At 40.4% G+C, this 17,430-nt stretch overlaps 1 protein-coding gene across 1 annotated transcript in view; it reads right to left on the reverse strand.

Moving 5' to 3' along the window:
• beta4GalNAcTA (beta1,4-N-acetylgalactosaminyltransferase A) overlaps window positions 1-17,430 on the reverse strand; it is a 77,479-nt gene that overhangs the window by 28,003 nt on the left and 32,046 nt on the right. Inside the window, exon 5 of the mRNA XM_067777751.1 lies at window positions 2,360-2,455. Within this exon, the coding sequence (XP_067633852.1) occupies window positions 2,360-2,455 (96 nt within the window). The remainder of the gene's footprint in view (window positions 1-2,359; window positions 2,456-17,430) is intronic.

The following is a 17,430-nucleotide window of genomic DNA, read 5'->3' on the forward strand; positions in this document are numbered from 1 at the left end:
TTTCATTTGATACCCATATCGTACAAAAAAATTCTAGAGTCCCCCTGGCCCACCTTTATGGCGATATCTCGAAAAGGCATCCACCTATAGAACTAAGGCCACTCCCTTTTAAAATACTCATTAACACCTTTCATTTGATACCCATATCGTATAAACAAATTCTAGAGTCACCCCTGGTCCACCTTTATGTCGATATCTCGAAAAGGCGTCCACCTATAGAACTAAGGCCCACGCCCTTTTAAAATACTCATTAACACCTTTCATTTGATACCCATATCGTACACAAAAATTCTAGAGTCACCCCTGGCCCACCTTTATGGCGTTATCTCGAAAAGGCATCCACCTATAGAACTAAGGCCCACTCCCTTTTAAAATACTCATTAACACCTTTCATTTGATACCCATATCGTACAAACAAATTCTAGAGTCACCCCTGGTCTACCTTTATGGAGATATCTCGAAAAGGCGTCCACCTATAGAACTAAGACCCACTCCCTTTTAAAATACTCATTAACACCTTTCATCTGATACCCATATCGTACAAACGCATTCTAGAGTCACCCCTGGTCCACGTTTATGGCGATATCCCGAAAAGGCGTCCACCCATAGAACAAAGGCCCACTCCCTTTTAAAAAACTTATTACACTTTTCGTTTGACACCCATATTGTACAAACGCATTCTAGAGTCAACCCAGGTCCACTTTTATAACGATATTCCAAAAAGGCGTCCACCTATAGAACTAAGGCCCACCCCCTTTTAAAATACTCATTAACACCTTTCATTTGATACCCATATAGTACTAACAAATTCTAGAGTCACCCCTGGTCCACGTTTATGGCGATATCTCGAAAAGGCGTCCACATATAGAACTAAGGCCCACGCCCTCTTAAAATACTCATTAACACCTTTCATTTGATACTCATATCGTAAAACAAATTCTAGAGTCACCCCTGGTCCATCTTTATGGCGATATCTCGAAAAGGCGTCCATCTATAGAACTTAGGCCCACGCTCTTTTAAAATACTCATTAATACCTTCCATTTGATACACATGTCATACAAACACATTCCAGGGTTACCCTAGGTTCCTTTTACAACATGGTGATTTCCCTTACTTTGTCTCCACAGCTCTCAACTGAGTATGTAATGTTCGGTTACACCCGAACTTAGCCTTCCTTACTTGTTTAGCATGAGTTTGAGATTCTTATTGAGATATTCTTTCTCCCCAATGCAGGATGTTTTTCGATGGGCAAAAAAGGCATTCCTTTCAATAGCAGGTCTTAGATTTGCCGGTAAATCGAGAGTATATAACTAGTTGAAAAATAAGCTTTGATCCGTTTTTAAGACTATCTTTGCCGGATTAAAAACCGCCGGATTCAACCGAATAGTTAGCTGGCAAGCCATTTATAATTTTCTGGTGCATTTGGAGTACTTAGGAAAGTCGGAATATAAGCCACCGCGTTTGTGAAATTTTTCAAGGTTGACGATATCCTAACTCGGAAGTACAGAACCCAATTCAAACGAGCCCAAGACGGAGCGATGACCCTCCGGAGATCAGTCGGGATGGGAAAGGTAGCGAGGGAATGATGCGCTGTTTTCTTTTCCATTAGTTTTTGTTTGTTCTTAGGTGTGAATGTGTGCCGTTGAGAGGTGATACAATATTCAGATCGTTATATAGAGAGGAGTATGTGCAGGTGGTCGTGACGGAAATATCTGGCGAGCTATGACAATTTCCTGCTATTCTTTTTTTTTTTTTTTCAAGAAAATAGTTTTCTCAGCAGCTCTTTAAGCTTGGGAAAAAGGTTCACATATTCCTGCATTAATTGTTGTTAAAATTAATTTACTTAATAATTTGGGAAAAATTTAAACAACGTGACATAAGGACGGACAAGGCGACAGCTGTTTCGATTATATCTTGTAAATCTCTTCAAAGCCTTTTCTCCCGGGAGTGGGTTTGAAGTCGGAATAATAATAGAACAAAAGCAAAAATACCAGTTTCTATGAAAGCTAAAATCAGTTTATGTTTGTAAATACATAACTGTCAAAAAGGAACTAAATTCTGCACAGAAATTCCACCTTTTCTCTGCCCTTGGAGAAATTATAAATATTTAGGATGATTTTTAAATCCCTCTCTCGCGTCGTAGGGGACATAATAAATTGCCCTATGAATTTCAATCGATGTTCAAGTTCAAAATAAAATAAAGCAAAAATGTTCGGCTTTGGCAAGAACTTCGACCGTTTTTTTTGGGGAAAGCCGATTACTTAGCTGAAAATGAAAATACTACCGATTAATAAGCAAGTCGAAGCCGAACATTTGGTCACTTTTTAATGTATGTATGTATGTGCAAATATGATTTACCTTTTTGGATTTGCTTTTTCCTTGGGGTGTTTTAGCATCATATAACGTGCTATATTTACGGGATATCTTGATATGAACAAATTGGCATGTTTCAATCTGCAAAAAGAAAATGATTAACCCCTTATGTATAATTCGTTACAGTATTATGTAATATGTATATGTTTATACTCAGTTGAGCAGAGCTCACAGAGTATATTAACTTTGATTGGATAACGGTTGGTTGTACAGGTATAAAGGAATCGAGATAGATATAGACTTCCATATATCAAAATCATCAGGATCGAAAAAAAATTTGATTGAGCCATGTCCGTCCGTCCGTCTGTCCGTTAACACGATAACTTGAGTAAATTTTGAAGTATCTTGATGAAATTTGGTATGTAGGTTCCTGAGCACTCATCTCAGATCGCTATTTAAAATGAACAATATCGGACTATAACCACGCCCACTTTTTCGATATCGAAAATTTCGAAAACCCGAAAAAGTGCGATAATTCATTACCAAAGACGGATAAAGCGATGAAACTTGGTAGGTGAGTTGAACTGATGACGCAAAATAAAAAATTAGTAAAATTTTGGACAATGGGAGTGGCACCGCCCACTTTTAAAAGAAGGTAATTTAAAACTTTTGCAAGCTGTAATTTGGCAGTCGTTGAAGATATCATGATGAAATTTGGCAGGAACGTTACTCCTATTACTATATGTATGCTTAATAAAAATTAGCAAAATCGGAGAACGACCACGCCCACTTTAAAAAAAAATTTTTTTTTTTAAGTCAAATTTTAACAAAAAATTTAATATTTTTACAGTATATAAGTAAATTATGTCAACATTCAACTCCAGTAATGATATGGTGCAACAAAATGCAAAAATAAAAGAAAATTTCAAAATGGGCGTGGCTCCGCCCTTTTTCATTTAATTTGTCTAAGATACTTTTAATGCCATAAGTCGAACAAAAATTTACCAATCCTTGTGAAATTTGGTAGGGGCTTAGATTCTGGGACAATAACTTATTTCTGTGAAAAGGGGCGAAATCGGTTGAAGCCACGCCCAGTTTTTATACACAGTCGACCGTCTGTCCTTCCGCTCGGCCGTTAGTACGATAACTTGAGCAAAAATCGATATATCTTTACTAAACTCAGTTCACGTACTTATCTGAACTCACTTTGTATTGGTATAAAAAATGGCCGAAATCCGACTATGACCACGCCAAATATTTTACAGAAAAAAAATGAAATATCCAAAAAAAAGAAAATATTCAAATGTTCAATACTTAAAGTATTTGAAAAATAAAATTTTGTACGGGAAAGCTTTAAGTCTAAGGTGTGGAAATGAAAATATCTAGCATCAATACTACGGGCCATTGTTTTCTCAACGGAATATCATAGAGAGTAAAATTTTGCGTATGTGATTTTCCTTGCGTGCAAAAATGTGCTCAAGAACAATTTTTTTGCACGGTTTTTGCAACAATTTTAAAAATAGAAATTTATTTCACAGAAATAAAAAATGTGCTCTTAAAGAGTTTTTAATTACAAGAAAATTGGTGTTTGAATTGTCGGTAAAAGTCTAGTTGAGGGGTCGACTGCTAATACGCTAGCAAAAATATCGAGAGAGGTGTCAAAAGACGCGTATTGACCTCGATAATAATAATGTGAAAAATAAACTCAATTCAGTAAAAAAGTAACATAACATACATAAATTTTTCAATTTACAATGTCAGTTTTATCTAATATATAAAATTCTTCTGTCACGGTTTTAGAGGCTGAACTCCTCCGAAGTGGCTGAACCGATTCTCATGAAATTTTGTGAGCATATTGGGTATGTCTGAGAATCGGCCAACGTCTACCTTTTTTTTCGCTACGTGCATAGGGTCTTGAGATCAAAACGTGGACTCGGGTACCCCTAGAATGTGTTTATACAATATGGATATCAAATGAAAGCTGTTGATGAGTGCTATAGTACAGGATAATTTTCATACCCCTGGGTGACTAGGGTCTCGATATATAGGCCAAAATGTGGACCCGGGTACCCATAGAATGTGTTTATACAATATGGATATCAAATTAAAGTTGTTGATGAGTGCTATAGTACAGGATAATTTTCATACAACTGGGAGGCTAGGGCCTCGAGATATAGCTCAAAGCGTGGACCCGGGTACCTCTAGAATGTGTTTATATAATATGGATATCAAATGAAAGCTGTTGATGAGTGCTATGGTACAGGATAATTGTCATACAACTGGGAGGCTAGGGTCTCGAGATATACCCAAAACGTGGACCCGGATGCCCCTAGAATGTGTTTACACAATATGGATATGAAATGAAAGCTGTTGATGAGTGCTATAGTACAGGATAATTTTCATACAACTAGGCTAGGGTCTCGAGATATAGCCCAAAACGTGGACCCGGATACCCTAGAATGTGTTTTTACATTATGGATATCAAATGAAAGCTGTTGATGTATGCTTTAGTACAGAGTAAGTTTTACACCGCTGGGTGACTAGGGTCTCGAGATATAGGCCAAAACATGGACCCAGATACCCCTAGAATGTGTGTATATTATGGATATCAAATGAAAGCTGTTGCTGGGAGCTCTAAAATTCATTGTGATATTCGATTTAGTCGCATCAACCTGGCAAAACTGATAAATATGCATGCGAAGCCGAAATAAAGACAATAATTAATAATACCCACATATCTATTTACATACGTCCTATTCGATTTGCTTGAAATTTCGTATATAAATTTGCCTATATTAGTATTTACGATGCTTTTTCCCGGGAAGTATACCAGAGACGGACTGGGACTGGGATTAGGACTGGGACTGAGACTGAGTCGGAGTGGGACTGAGACTGAGTCGGAGTGGGACTGGGACTGAGACTCCCAATGGGACTGGAACAAAATACATACCACCCTCTGGTACTGGCAATAAGAGATGAAGAAGGAGGAAAACTTGAGAGAAGAGAAAAGAGAGAAAGAGACTGAGAAAGAGATAGAATGAGACGAAGATGGAGATGAAGCGAAAAAGGCGGAGGGAGGAGTGAATAAAAGTATTAGGAAACAGTGTAGAGGAGTAGGGCAGAGTTAGACGGAAAAAGCTTATTAAAATGTATGCAGATAGGCCAAATTTAGGGCAGATTAACGTCTGCCGGGTCTGCTAGTTTCATATAAAATAAGATTTACTGGAGCACTTACATAAATGAAATGTTAGATTTCATTGTTTGATTTGCTTACATTAACTTTTTCTAAATATGTACATTTTAAGAGCTTGAATCAGCCAAGGAAAACCTTCCGTGCTTTTTGGTCTGCGAATATGGAAATTACCGATTCAAAACTAATGGTGCGAGCAAGGCTGGACTCCAACGCCAATGTTCCAAGGCTTGTCAAGCGATTGTGGCTCATAGTAGAACGTAAAAAATTTTTCACGCGATACAATAGACTAAAAGAACGCTCCCCTTCAGCCACACTGACTGGAAGTGTGCAAAATATTCCTAATGCTATGCATATGTTCGGAAATAATACTTCCATCTTCAAGTAATGAAATTTCTTCAGAAGTTGAAATGGTGGCAGCGAATCACATCCCAAATTTGCTAAGTGGATGGCTTTGAGATGAATGATTTCATCTATTAGATCCGTAGAAATATCGATACCATAAATCGTGCAGAATGCCGCTGCTTTTTCTCTGAGATCTTCTTCCGTCAGATCCTGATACTTCCACAAAATACTAAATTTAATCGCAATGTCATTTACGGCTTCGAAACGTCTTGTCATGTTACCAATCAAGCAGTCCAAAAGAACGCAAAAACTTGCTGTTTGAATTGAGTTTTGGAATCACACTCAGGTGATTCGCCAAGTAATTCATCGAACTGGCGCTTTTTTATCTTTCTTCTTTTCTCTGCGAAGGTATTCACAACTCCTATACTCCCTGCCAGAATCTTACATTCTTGAATTATGATCGACCATTGATCCCTGAACTTCTTCAACTCATCAATCAGGCTACGTATATTTTCTGTTTCCACGTCCAGTGTGACATTTCTAGCTTGCAGTACCAGATTTCGATGGTTGATTACCGTCAACACTTTGAGCCAAATGGAGGCTAAGAGGATACACTCAAATTTCCCCATATATGCTTCAATACCTTCCAAATCTGTTACTGTTTCTGAACTCAGATTTAAAAGCTTGATTTCATCAATAGCTTTCTTGCGGAATGTGAGTTGGGAAAGGTTTCACACTATCCACACGAGCAGACCATCGTGTTTGTGACATGCTGTGCAAGGAGCAATTAGTTTTTTCCCATCTCTGAGGGCTTGCGCTAAAGATATTATACATTTTCTGCGTAATACCGAAAAATGTGATGACTTCTGCACAACATTCAGCAGCTTGCACTCCACATAAATTTAAACTGCGACAAGCATAAGGTGCAAATATTGCCAGGGAGTTATCTCTCAGGATATGACTCTGCGCTCCTTTGTAATGACCGCTCATATTACTGCCATTACCATACTGCCATTACTACCCTGCCCACAGCAGTCATCCAGGGGAATATTGTGCTTTTTTAGAGTGCTGCGAATCAGCTCAGCGATAGCTCCTCCTGTTTTTGCGTTACAATCGACAAACTCTAAGAAGCGTTCATGGATTTTCCATTTTCCGGAGTCCCTGTCTAATAAAAAATAACGCAATATAAAAACAGTCTGCTCAATATGCTCCGAATCAGGGGTCGCATCCACTATTACTGTGTAATACTTGACGGACTTTCTCTCGCCTTCTATCTTTCTAATTACATGACTTACACAGATTTCTATGAACTCATTTTGTATTCCATGAGACAAATAATGTGCCTGGAGACGATTCTTTTTCGTTTGAGATTCCCTCACCTTCTCCAATGTTCATGCAATAGGGGGTTGTTGTTGTTGTTGTAGCAGTGCTTCGCCCCACCTAACAGACGCGACCGACCACAAACTGTCATCAATATCCTCTAACGGGAGTCCAAGGAAACTTGCTGTTTCAACAGGGGTGGACCATAGGGAAAGGGGTGTTAGAGGCGTTGGTTCCACATTACAATTGAAGAGATGGTTGGTATCATGTGGGGACACATTGCAAGCGGGGCATACATTTTGTATGTCGGGGTTGATTCTGGATAGGTAAGAGTTTAACCTGTTACAGTATCCAGAACGAAGTTGAGCCAGAGTGACACGCGTTTCCCTGGGGAGTATGCGTTCCTCTTCCGCAAGTTTTGGATACTTTACTTTGAGCACTGTGTTCACCGGGCAATTACCGGCATAAAGGTCCGACGCCTGTTTGTGGAGTTCACCAAGGACCTGCTTGTGTTTTTTTCGCTTCATACGGCTGTGTTCTCAGATGCCGTATTTCCTCAAAATGCTTACGGAGATGACTCCTTAAGCCCCTAGGCGGTGCTGGCTCGTCAATCAGATGTCTGTTGGGATGCCCAGGTTTCGGGGTATTCAACAGGAACTGTTTGGTCAGCATCTCGTTTCTTTCCCTGATGGGGAGCATTCTCGCCTCATTATGTAGATGGTGTTCTGGGGACATAAGAAGACAGCCCGTGGCAATTCTGAGAGCAGTATTTTGGCAGGCCTGTAGCTTCTTCCAGTGGGTAATAGGGGGTCATAATAGCTGATCAGTTCCAAAATACTCCAGCGAGCTGCTTCATTTTTAAGGGTTTCCGCTAAGATAAAATCCACTGAACTTGCATTTCGAATTCTCATTTCATATTGGCGCCACTCTATATAGCAAGTTTTATTATTTTGACTATTTTCATGTTCAGGAATTTTGTCGTGTGACCTCTTTCAACCTTTTTCTTTAGAATAACCTGAAGATTTTGTCAAAACTGATCGGGTATTTTCGGAAATTTTGCAGAAAAGCCGGCATGGAAAACAAAAAAGCGCTTCTTTTGTTTCACTCGTTTTTTTTAGAGTAGTATGGAGTGTGATTTGAAGGAAATGGCGACCACTTAAGGCGTTCGGAAGTCGAAAAAAAATGTGATTTTAAGTTAGCTGAAGCATTTTTGACAGATAGCGCTTATAAAATTGTGTCAAAAACGTTTATCTAATAACTTAAAATCATCCATCTCCGCGGCCCTGAAAGTATTTAAAAACAGAATACATATGTACATACTTTCGAAAATACTTTGAACTCGAAAGCTTACATTTTGGTATTATTAAGCGCTATACGCAGATCAAAAAACATTCAAGAAAAATTTTGCATTTTTCTTGAGCATGAAAATAGCAGTAGGCACAAAATTTTGGCTTTTCACGATGCATGGAAATTTATAAATGAATACCGCTTTTATAAAAAAAAAAACAAAATTTATGAAACTTTTTGATACCATTCCCCCCCCCACAACCAAGCTCACGATCCGCCACTGTATCCAACAGATGATGTTCTGGGTCACCCTGATCCACATTTTGGTCGATATCTGGAAAACGCCTTCACATATACAACTACCACCACTCCCTTTTAAAATACTCATTAACACTTTTCATTTGATACCCTTATCGTACAAACAAATTCTAGAGTCACCCCTGGTCCACCTTTATGGCGATATCTCGAAAAGGCGACCACCTATACAACTACCACCACTCCCCTCATTAATATCTTTAATTTGATACCGATATCGTACAAACACATTCTAGAGTCACCCCTGGTCCACTTTTATGGCGATATCTCGAAAAGGCGTCCACCTATAGAACTAAGCCCCACGCCCTTTTGAAATACACATTAACACCTTTCGTTTGATACCCATATTGTACAAACGCATTCTAGAGTCACCCCTGGTCCACCTTTATGGCGATATCTCGAAAAGGCGTCCACCTATAGAATTAAGGCCCACTACCTTTTAAAATGCTCATTAACCCCTTTCATTTGATACCCATATCGTACAAACAAATTCTAGGGTCACCCCTGGTCCACCTTTATGGCGATATCTCGAAACGACGTCCACCTATGGAACTAAGGATCACTCCCTTTTAAAATACTCATTAACACCTTTCATTTGATACCCATATTGTACAAACGCATTCTAGAGTCACCCCTGGTCCACCTTTATGCCGATATCTCGAAAAGGCGACCACCTATACAACTACCACCACTCCCTTTTAAAACCCTCATTAATACCTTTAATTTGATACCCATATCGTACAAACACATTCTAGAGTCACCTGGTCCACCTTTATGGCGATATCCCTAAATGGCGTCCACCTATAGAACTATGGCCCACTCCCTCATAAAATACTCTTTAATACCTTTCATTTGATACACATGTCATACAAACACATTCCAGGATTACCCTCGGTTTATTTTCCTACATGGTTATTTTCCCTTATGTTGTCACCATAGCTCTCAACTGAGTATGTAATGTTCGGTTACACCCGAACTTAACCTTCCTTACTTGTTTGTAGTTGGATTTAGTTTATTCAGGCATTATAAATATGTATTTGAAAAGCGCAGCATGTTGATATTGTATTTTGGGCAATAAGCTGCAAACCAGTGGTCGGCAAAAATTAAAATGTAAGAGCATTAGTGAGAGCGAAAGCATCGGCAACCCAGCAGGAAGTTAAAGTTAGGATGGAATCATGCAGATGGTGTATTTAGTTAAAACAGATCCGTGAATATTTTTGATTTGAATTTTGAATTTGATTTTTGATTCGAAAATAGTTTAAAATATTCGCAAGTCCCTTTATGCATCAAGGTGTACTCTTTTCGAAGGGTAACCGATGTTTTACGTGCAAATGCTCATGAACAATAGTGCCTATCACTAGCTTTTCTCCGAAACTAATTCAGGTGCGTCAACCAAAAAATTACAAAATATTTAAAAAGACATATGGCTGACCTGCTACAACTTTCGTTAAAATAATTTAAAAAAGGAACTCCCATTAATTTGAAAGGTATTGGCTGAAGATAAAGTTGCTGCACTATTCGTGGCATTGAAAGGATCTGCTGCTGAAATCTTACAGACTATTCCTGAGGGAGAGCGGAACAACTACGAAACATTGATGAGCGCTCTAGAGAGGCGATACGGAAGCGAACACAGGAAGCAGATACACCAAATAGAGTTGCAAAACCGCTACCAGAAAGCAAATGAGACATTGCAGGAGTTTGCTTCAGATATTGAAAGATTTGCTTATCTCGCAAATGCGGACTCACCCGTGGAATACACTGAAAGGGTAAAAATCTAGAGTTTCATAAATGGCATACGAGATGTGGAAACGAAGCGGGCTACATATGAGAATCCAAAGCTAACATTTGCTGAAACGGTATCGCATGCACTGACTCAGGAAACAGCCTCACTTTTGAGTAAGCCAGCGTACAAAGCTCATCGCGTGGAAGTGGAAAGGCCAGACTGGGTAGACGCAATTTTGGAAGCATTGAAGGGTACGCAGCAGAAAAATAATGATGCAGTCAAATGCTTTGTGTGGAAAGCAAGGGTACATTGCGCGTTATTGCAACACCAACCCTAACAGTTCCAACAATGTGCAGAGCTGAAGGAGATGAGCAGATCTCCAAGACCAATCAAACGTTAAACTAAAGCGAGTCAGCCGCAAGGGGCGACAGCTGGCTCCCTCAATTGAATGCCCCATAATCTCTATCTCGCAGATTGGAAGAAGATCGAGCAATCTTACTGTTGGAGGACATGTGGATGGAAAGGAACGTTTACTGACTGTAGATACCGGTGCATCCCATTCCATCATTCGATCAGATTTAGTCAACAAAAAGATAAGACCATTGCTTGGAGCAAGATTACGCACAGCCACGGGAGAGGACACCCAGGTAATTGGAGAAGTCGAATGTGAAGTAGCAATTGGGAACGTCACGGTACTACACAATTTTATAGTGGCAGGTATTGTTGATGAAATAATAATTGGAGTGGACTTCTTAATCAACCAAGGCATCAAAATCGATATGCAAAGTAAGACTATGCGATATAAGAACATGGATGTGCCACTTAATTTCGGCTACGAGAGAGGCTACGCAGTAAACGAGTGCTGGTGGAAGAGAGTCAGCAAATACCACCAAAATCAGAAGCAGTCATCTGGGCAAAGGTTGATGGAGATTGTGGGACAAACAAATTGTGGGTTGTCGAAGCAGCAAACAAATCAGCACCGAACATACTTGTAGGAAAAACCCTGGCTATGACAAAACAAGATGGACGTATTCCGGTAAGAGTACTCAGTGAGTTCAAGTCACCACTCAAAGTGACCAAAGGAGCTATTTTGGGAAGATGCCAAGATGCTGAAGTAATTATTAACTGTGAACAGCTCCAGGAACACGTTTCATCTAGTAATACTGATCTTTCAAATGACATCACGGCATGGACGCAGGGGCTAGAGGAAGCCTATCAGAGTAAGGCAAAACAACTGCTCCTAAAGTACGCGAACATATTTGGCCAGGATGGTTCCAAACCAGGCCGCACCAATGTTGTGAAACATCAAATTGACACGGCAGATGCGAGGCCGATCCGTCAAGCTCCACGTAGTGTTCCACTGGCGAAGCGGGAAGTTGTAAGTCAAATTATACAAGAAATAAGCGACAGCGGCGTCATCGAACCATCAGTCAGTCCCTGGAGCTCACCGGTGGTACTTGTAAAGAAGAAGGATGGAAATATTAGGTTTTGCGTGGACTACCGGAAGTTGAATGACGTTACGAAAAAGGATAGCTACCCATTGCCAAGAATTGACGACACTCTGGACTCGCTATCTGGTACGGAATGGTTTTCCACACTGGACTTGAAAAGCGGCTACTGGCAAGTGGAGATGAAGGAGGAAGACAAAGAGAAAACAGCCTTCAGCGTCGGAGATGGTCTTTGGCAATTTACAGTAATGCCCTTTAGACTATGTAATGCACCAGCTACTTTCGAGAGACTCATGGATCAGATATTGAAAGGACTACATTGGAAAACATGCTTGGTGTACCTGGACGACATCATCGTATTGGGCAAGAACTTTGATGAACATATTAAAAACTTAGATGAAGTTTTCCAGAGAATAGCTGGCGCTGGTCTGAAGTTAAGTCCCAAAAAGTGTGCGCTGTTTAAAAAGGAAGTAAATTATTTGGGTCACAAGGTAACGACAGAAGGTATCCGTACAGCGAATGAAAAGATAGAGGCAGTAAAGGATTGGCCAAGACCACAGAATCTGCATGAATTGAGAAGTTTCCTTGGGCTGTGCACATATTACCGCCGGCGATGCTAAGTGGTGTTTACGTCAATAATCAAATCATATATACACATATATAAGGCAGCCGAGATATGTCACACACAGATGCATTTACTTATACGCCTATGTGTGTGCGAGAGAATGTAAACTACAAACTCACATATATCTGAGAGAACGTGAAAAGTAGAAAATTGTAAACAAGTAGAAACTATATGAGAACTATAAACACACGAAATAGTTGGTAAGTTCTGGAAATAGAAGAGCCTAGATGTATGCAGCGTAAACTGTAAAAGCGGCGCAAGCGAGTAAGAAGTAATTCAGTTTGATTTGAGTTATCAAGCAGTTACGACTAAGACGATATCTAGCGAGCACTAGCAGTATTATTTTGAAAAGTCAGTTTCATTCAAGCTATCAGTTTGGTTATTAAGCTATTCGTTGCACAGTTTGAGTGTTATTGTGAAGTATTTTAATAAAGCCCATTTTTCCATTATTCAATATTGGAGTTATTTATTCAACAGTTTAGCGATACGAACCTAGCAAAAGGGCAAATAAGAGGATTTGCAGTAAAAGTTCGTTACAATTGGTGTCAGAAGAGGAATTGTTGAATAAATTCCAGAGGACAACAAGGACATGGCAAAGTTCAGTGAATTGAAGATCCAGCAACTAAAGAAGGAGTTGGAGAGCCGTGGATTGAATACAAGCGGCGTTAAACTCGAACTTCAGGCACGGCTACGAGAGGCAATGGAAGCAGAAGGAATTGATGTGGACGAGTATGTCTTTTATCCTGATGGGGACGAGACAACAACAAAAATTGAAGAGAAAAACGAAACATCGCAGACAATTACCAGCACAGACATGAACATGATATTGGCTGCAATAACTGCTCAAACATCGACAGTAACATCCAAAATGGAAGCGCAAGAGGCACGTATAACAGAAATGTCATCACAAATATCCACCAACATGTCATCACAACTAGAAGAACAGAAAACGTATATGTCATCTCAACTAGAAGAACAGAAAACGTATATGTCATCACAGATGGAATCCCAAGAGACACGAATAACATCGAAGATTGAAGCACAAGAAACGCGTATGTCAGAAATGTCGACACAGATTACATCGAAGATGGAAGCACAAGAGGCACGGATATCCGAAATGTCGGCTCAAATTTCAGCACAGATATCATCGCAGATCTCTGCTCAACTGGAAGAGCAAGAAGGACGTATTTCCTCGAAGTTGGAGGCGCAAGATACAAAAATTTTAAAGTTTGAAGAAAAAATCGAGGCCGAGGTGGATGCTTTGAGAGGACGTATCGAGCAGTTGCAAGTAAATGGCCCAGTTGTTTCAGCAAGCAATACGAAGGTAAAAACTCCAACTTTTGACGGCTCTGTTCCTTTCCAGGTGTTTAAGATTCAGTTTGAGAAGACCGCAGCAGTGAACAACTGGAATGCGGAAGATAAAGTTGCTGCACTATTCATGGCATTGAAAGGGCCTGTAGCTGAGATTTTACAAACCATTCCAGAGGGCGAACGGAACTGTTATGAAGCATTGATGGGCGCTCTAGAGAGACGATATGGAACTGAGCATAGGAGACAGATATACCAAATGGAGTTGCTGAACCGCTTCCAGAGGCCTGGTGAAACATTGCAAGAGTTTGCGTCGGATATTGAAAGGCTAGCACATTTAGCGAATGCGGACGCACCCGTGGAATACACTGAAAGGGTAAAAATCCAGAGCTTCATAAATGGCATACGAGATGTGGAAACGAAGCGGGCTACATACGCAAACCCAAAGCCAACATTCGCAGAAACGGTGTCACAAGCTCTGATTCAGGAAACAGCGTCGCTTCTGTGTAAGCCAGTTTTCAAAGCACGCCGTGTGGAAGTAGAAAGGCCAGAGTGGGTAGACGCAATATTGGAGGCGCTGAAAGGATCGCAAAAGCGGAGTGAAAAAGTTATCAAATGCTTCAAATGCGGGAAGTCCGGTCACATTGCACGTCATTGCGATCTTGGTCCTAATAGTTCCAACAATGTGGGTGGCCGTAAACGCAAAGCTGGAGGAGATGAGCAAGAGCGAGTAAGAGGTAGAGATCGAGAGCTAGATCCAGCTATTGAATGCCCAGTGATATCTGTGTTGCAAATTGGTAGAAAATCGAGCAGTCTTACCGTCAGAGGGAATGTGGATGGTAAAGAACGTGTACTGACTGTAGATACGGGCGCATCTCATTCCTTGATCCGATCTGACTTGGTCAACAGGAGAATAAAACCGTTACCTGGAGCAAAGTTGCGTACGGTCACTGGCGAATATAACCAAGTTCAGGCAGAAGTGATATGTGAAGTCTTGATTGGAAAGGTCACGGTTCTACACAAATTCGTTGTGGCGAAGATCGTTGAAGAAGTCATATTGGGAGTGGACTTCTTGGTTGACCATGACATCAAGATCGATATGCAGAGAAGGGTGATACGTTATGGGACCCCGATATATCACTTAAATTCAAGTTGGAGAAAGGGTTCATTAGTAATCGAGTAATGGTGGAAAAGACTCGACAAAGGCCACGAAAGTCGAAAGAAAAGGTTGATAGGTCGAATGGGCCAAATAAAGCAAAATCAAAAGTACCTGCGAGAGAAACACTGGCATCGACAAAACCTAAAAGACGCAGGAAAACGAAGCAACGAACTTCCGAGAAAGAATGCGAGGGTAGTTTCAAGCCAGCTCGCACTACTGTTGTGAAACGTCCAGACGATAATTATGATGCGAAGCCAACCCGTCAAGCGCAAGCTCTACGAAGTAGTTCATTGGCCAAGCAACAGAGTGCGAGGGAACGATCCAGGAAAATGAGTAGTATGATGAAACACAGGTACGACAAGGAAAATAATTCGGAAGGTTTCTTGGAGAGAGATTTGGTACTGTTGTACAACCCTCACCGGCGGAAAGGTGTTCCTTCAAAATTTTGGTGCAGTTGGGAAGGCCCGTACAAAGTTGTAAAAAGGATCAGTGATGCCATCTACCGCATACAAACAATTGGGAAACCACGAAATAGCAGGGTGGTTCATTTGGAGAGGCTAGTAGCGGTTAGATCGAGAGATTCGTCTGAGCGGGACGATCAGACTTAGGTGGAGGGCAGTGTCACGGATATTAGCATCACTAAGCTATACCATCACTAAGGCGATGCTAACGCCATGCTAAGCGGTATTTACGTCATTAATCAAATCATGTATACACATATATAAGGCAGCCGAGAGATGTCACACACAGATGCATTTACTTATACGCCTATGTGTGTGCGGGAGACTGTAAACTACAAAAACACATACATCTGAGAGACGCTGAAAAGTAGACAATTGTAAACAAGTAGAAACTATATGAGAACTATAAACACACGAAATAGTTGGTAAGTTCTGGAAATAGAATAGCCTAGATGTATGCAGCGTAAACTATAAAAGCGGTGCAAGCGAGTAAGACGTAATTCAGTTTGATTTGAGTTATCAAGCAGTTACGACTAAGACGATATCTAGCGAGCAATAGCAGTATTATTTTGAAAGTCAGTTTCATTCAAGCTATCAGTTTGGTTATTAAGCTATTCATTGCACAGTTTGAGTGTTATTGTGAAGTATTTTAATAAAGGCCATTTTTCCATTATTCAATATTGGAGTTATTTATTCAACAGTTTAGCGATACGAACCTAGCAAAAGGGCAAATAAGAGGATTTGCAGTAAAAATTCGTTACAATACCAACGCATCTGATTGCTTGTGGATGAAGACAAGCGTGTGAAATGGGAGGAGCATTTAACTAATTGTTACCTCTCTGCCCGTATGGGTAAGCTTTGGTCCACCGTAAAGTCGCCATCGAATCCGTCTTAGCACAATGACACAATTTCCATCGCCTTTGGCGATAAGTGCTGTCGGATGCGACAAAATGCGCGAGCGCTTTCTGCCGACAATATGTAATGCATTCTAGGGTTGACAAAGTTATACGGCGGGCGAATAGAGGCGCACACTAACATAAAAACAGCGCGTCCCCAATTACCATCACCGCTAAAAAGGTTGAAGATGTCATCGTGCATGCTAAACCATCTAAAGCGGTGAGCCCTGACGGCATAGCCATGCCGATGCTTAAAAACCTAGGCAAAGAGGGATTTAATTATCTACCACGTGTCTTCAACCTGTCCCTTTCCACCTTTGTCATCCCTGAAAAACGGATAATGGCCAAGGTGGTCTCGCTTCTAAAGCCTGGGAAACCAGCTAACATAGGAGATCCTTATCGTCCGATATCACTCCTATCGCCAGTAGCCAAGATGCTTGACTTCGTCAGTGTTTTAAGCGGCGTCCCACAAGGCTCAATCCTTGGTCCCTGCTATTTCTTTTGTACATAAACGATTTGGCTGGTGTTCTCAAGTATTGTAATATTCACATTTATGCTGACGACGTACAATTGTATATGTGCTATGTGATCGTACCAGTTCGTGTATTAATCACTTAAATTACGATTTGTGTCAAATTGGTACGTGGGCTTCTATGAACAGCTTATGTCTTAACCCTAAGAAGTCGAAATGTATAGTCATTCATAGAAAGCCTCTAGATAAAAGTGGAATGGAAAATTTTATTTTAGACAACACTATTATAGAATACGTTGACACGGCTAAAAATCTAGGTGCAGTTTTTAACAAAACCTTGACATGGAAAGATCACATCTTCCGCACAGTGGGAAAAGTCTATGGGATGCTTCGTAGACTCTGGCTTACACAATATTTTACTCCGTTACATATTGGTCTACTAATAGCAAAAGCGTACTTAATAGATATACTCTAATTGTGACTATGTATGCAATAGAAAACTTAATGTTGTTTATAACAACATTGCTAGATACGTCTATGGGTTGAAAAGACTTGACCACGTCTCTC

This window comes from Eurosta solidaginis, chromosome 3 (assembly GCF_040869045.1).
Source record: "Eurosta solidaginis isolate ZX-2024a chromosome 3, ASM4086904v1, whole genome shotgun sequence".
Taxonomy (NCBI): domain Eukaryota; kingdom Metazoa; phylum Arthropoda; class Insecta; order Diptera; family Tephritidae; genus Eurosta; species Eurosta solidaginis.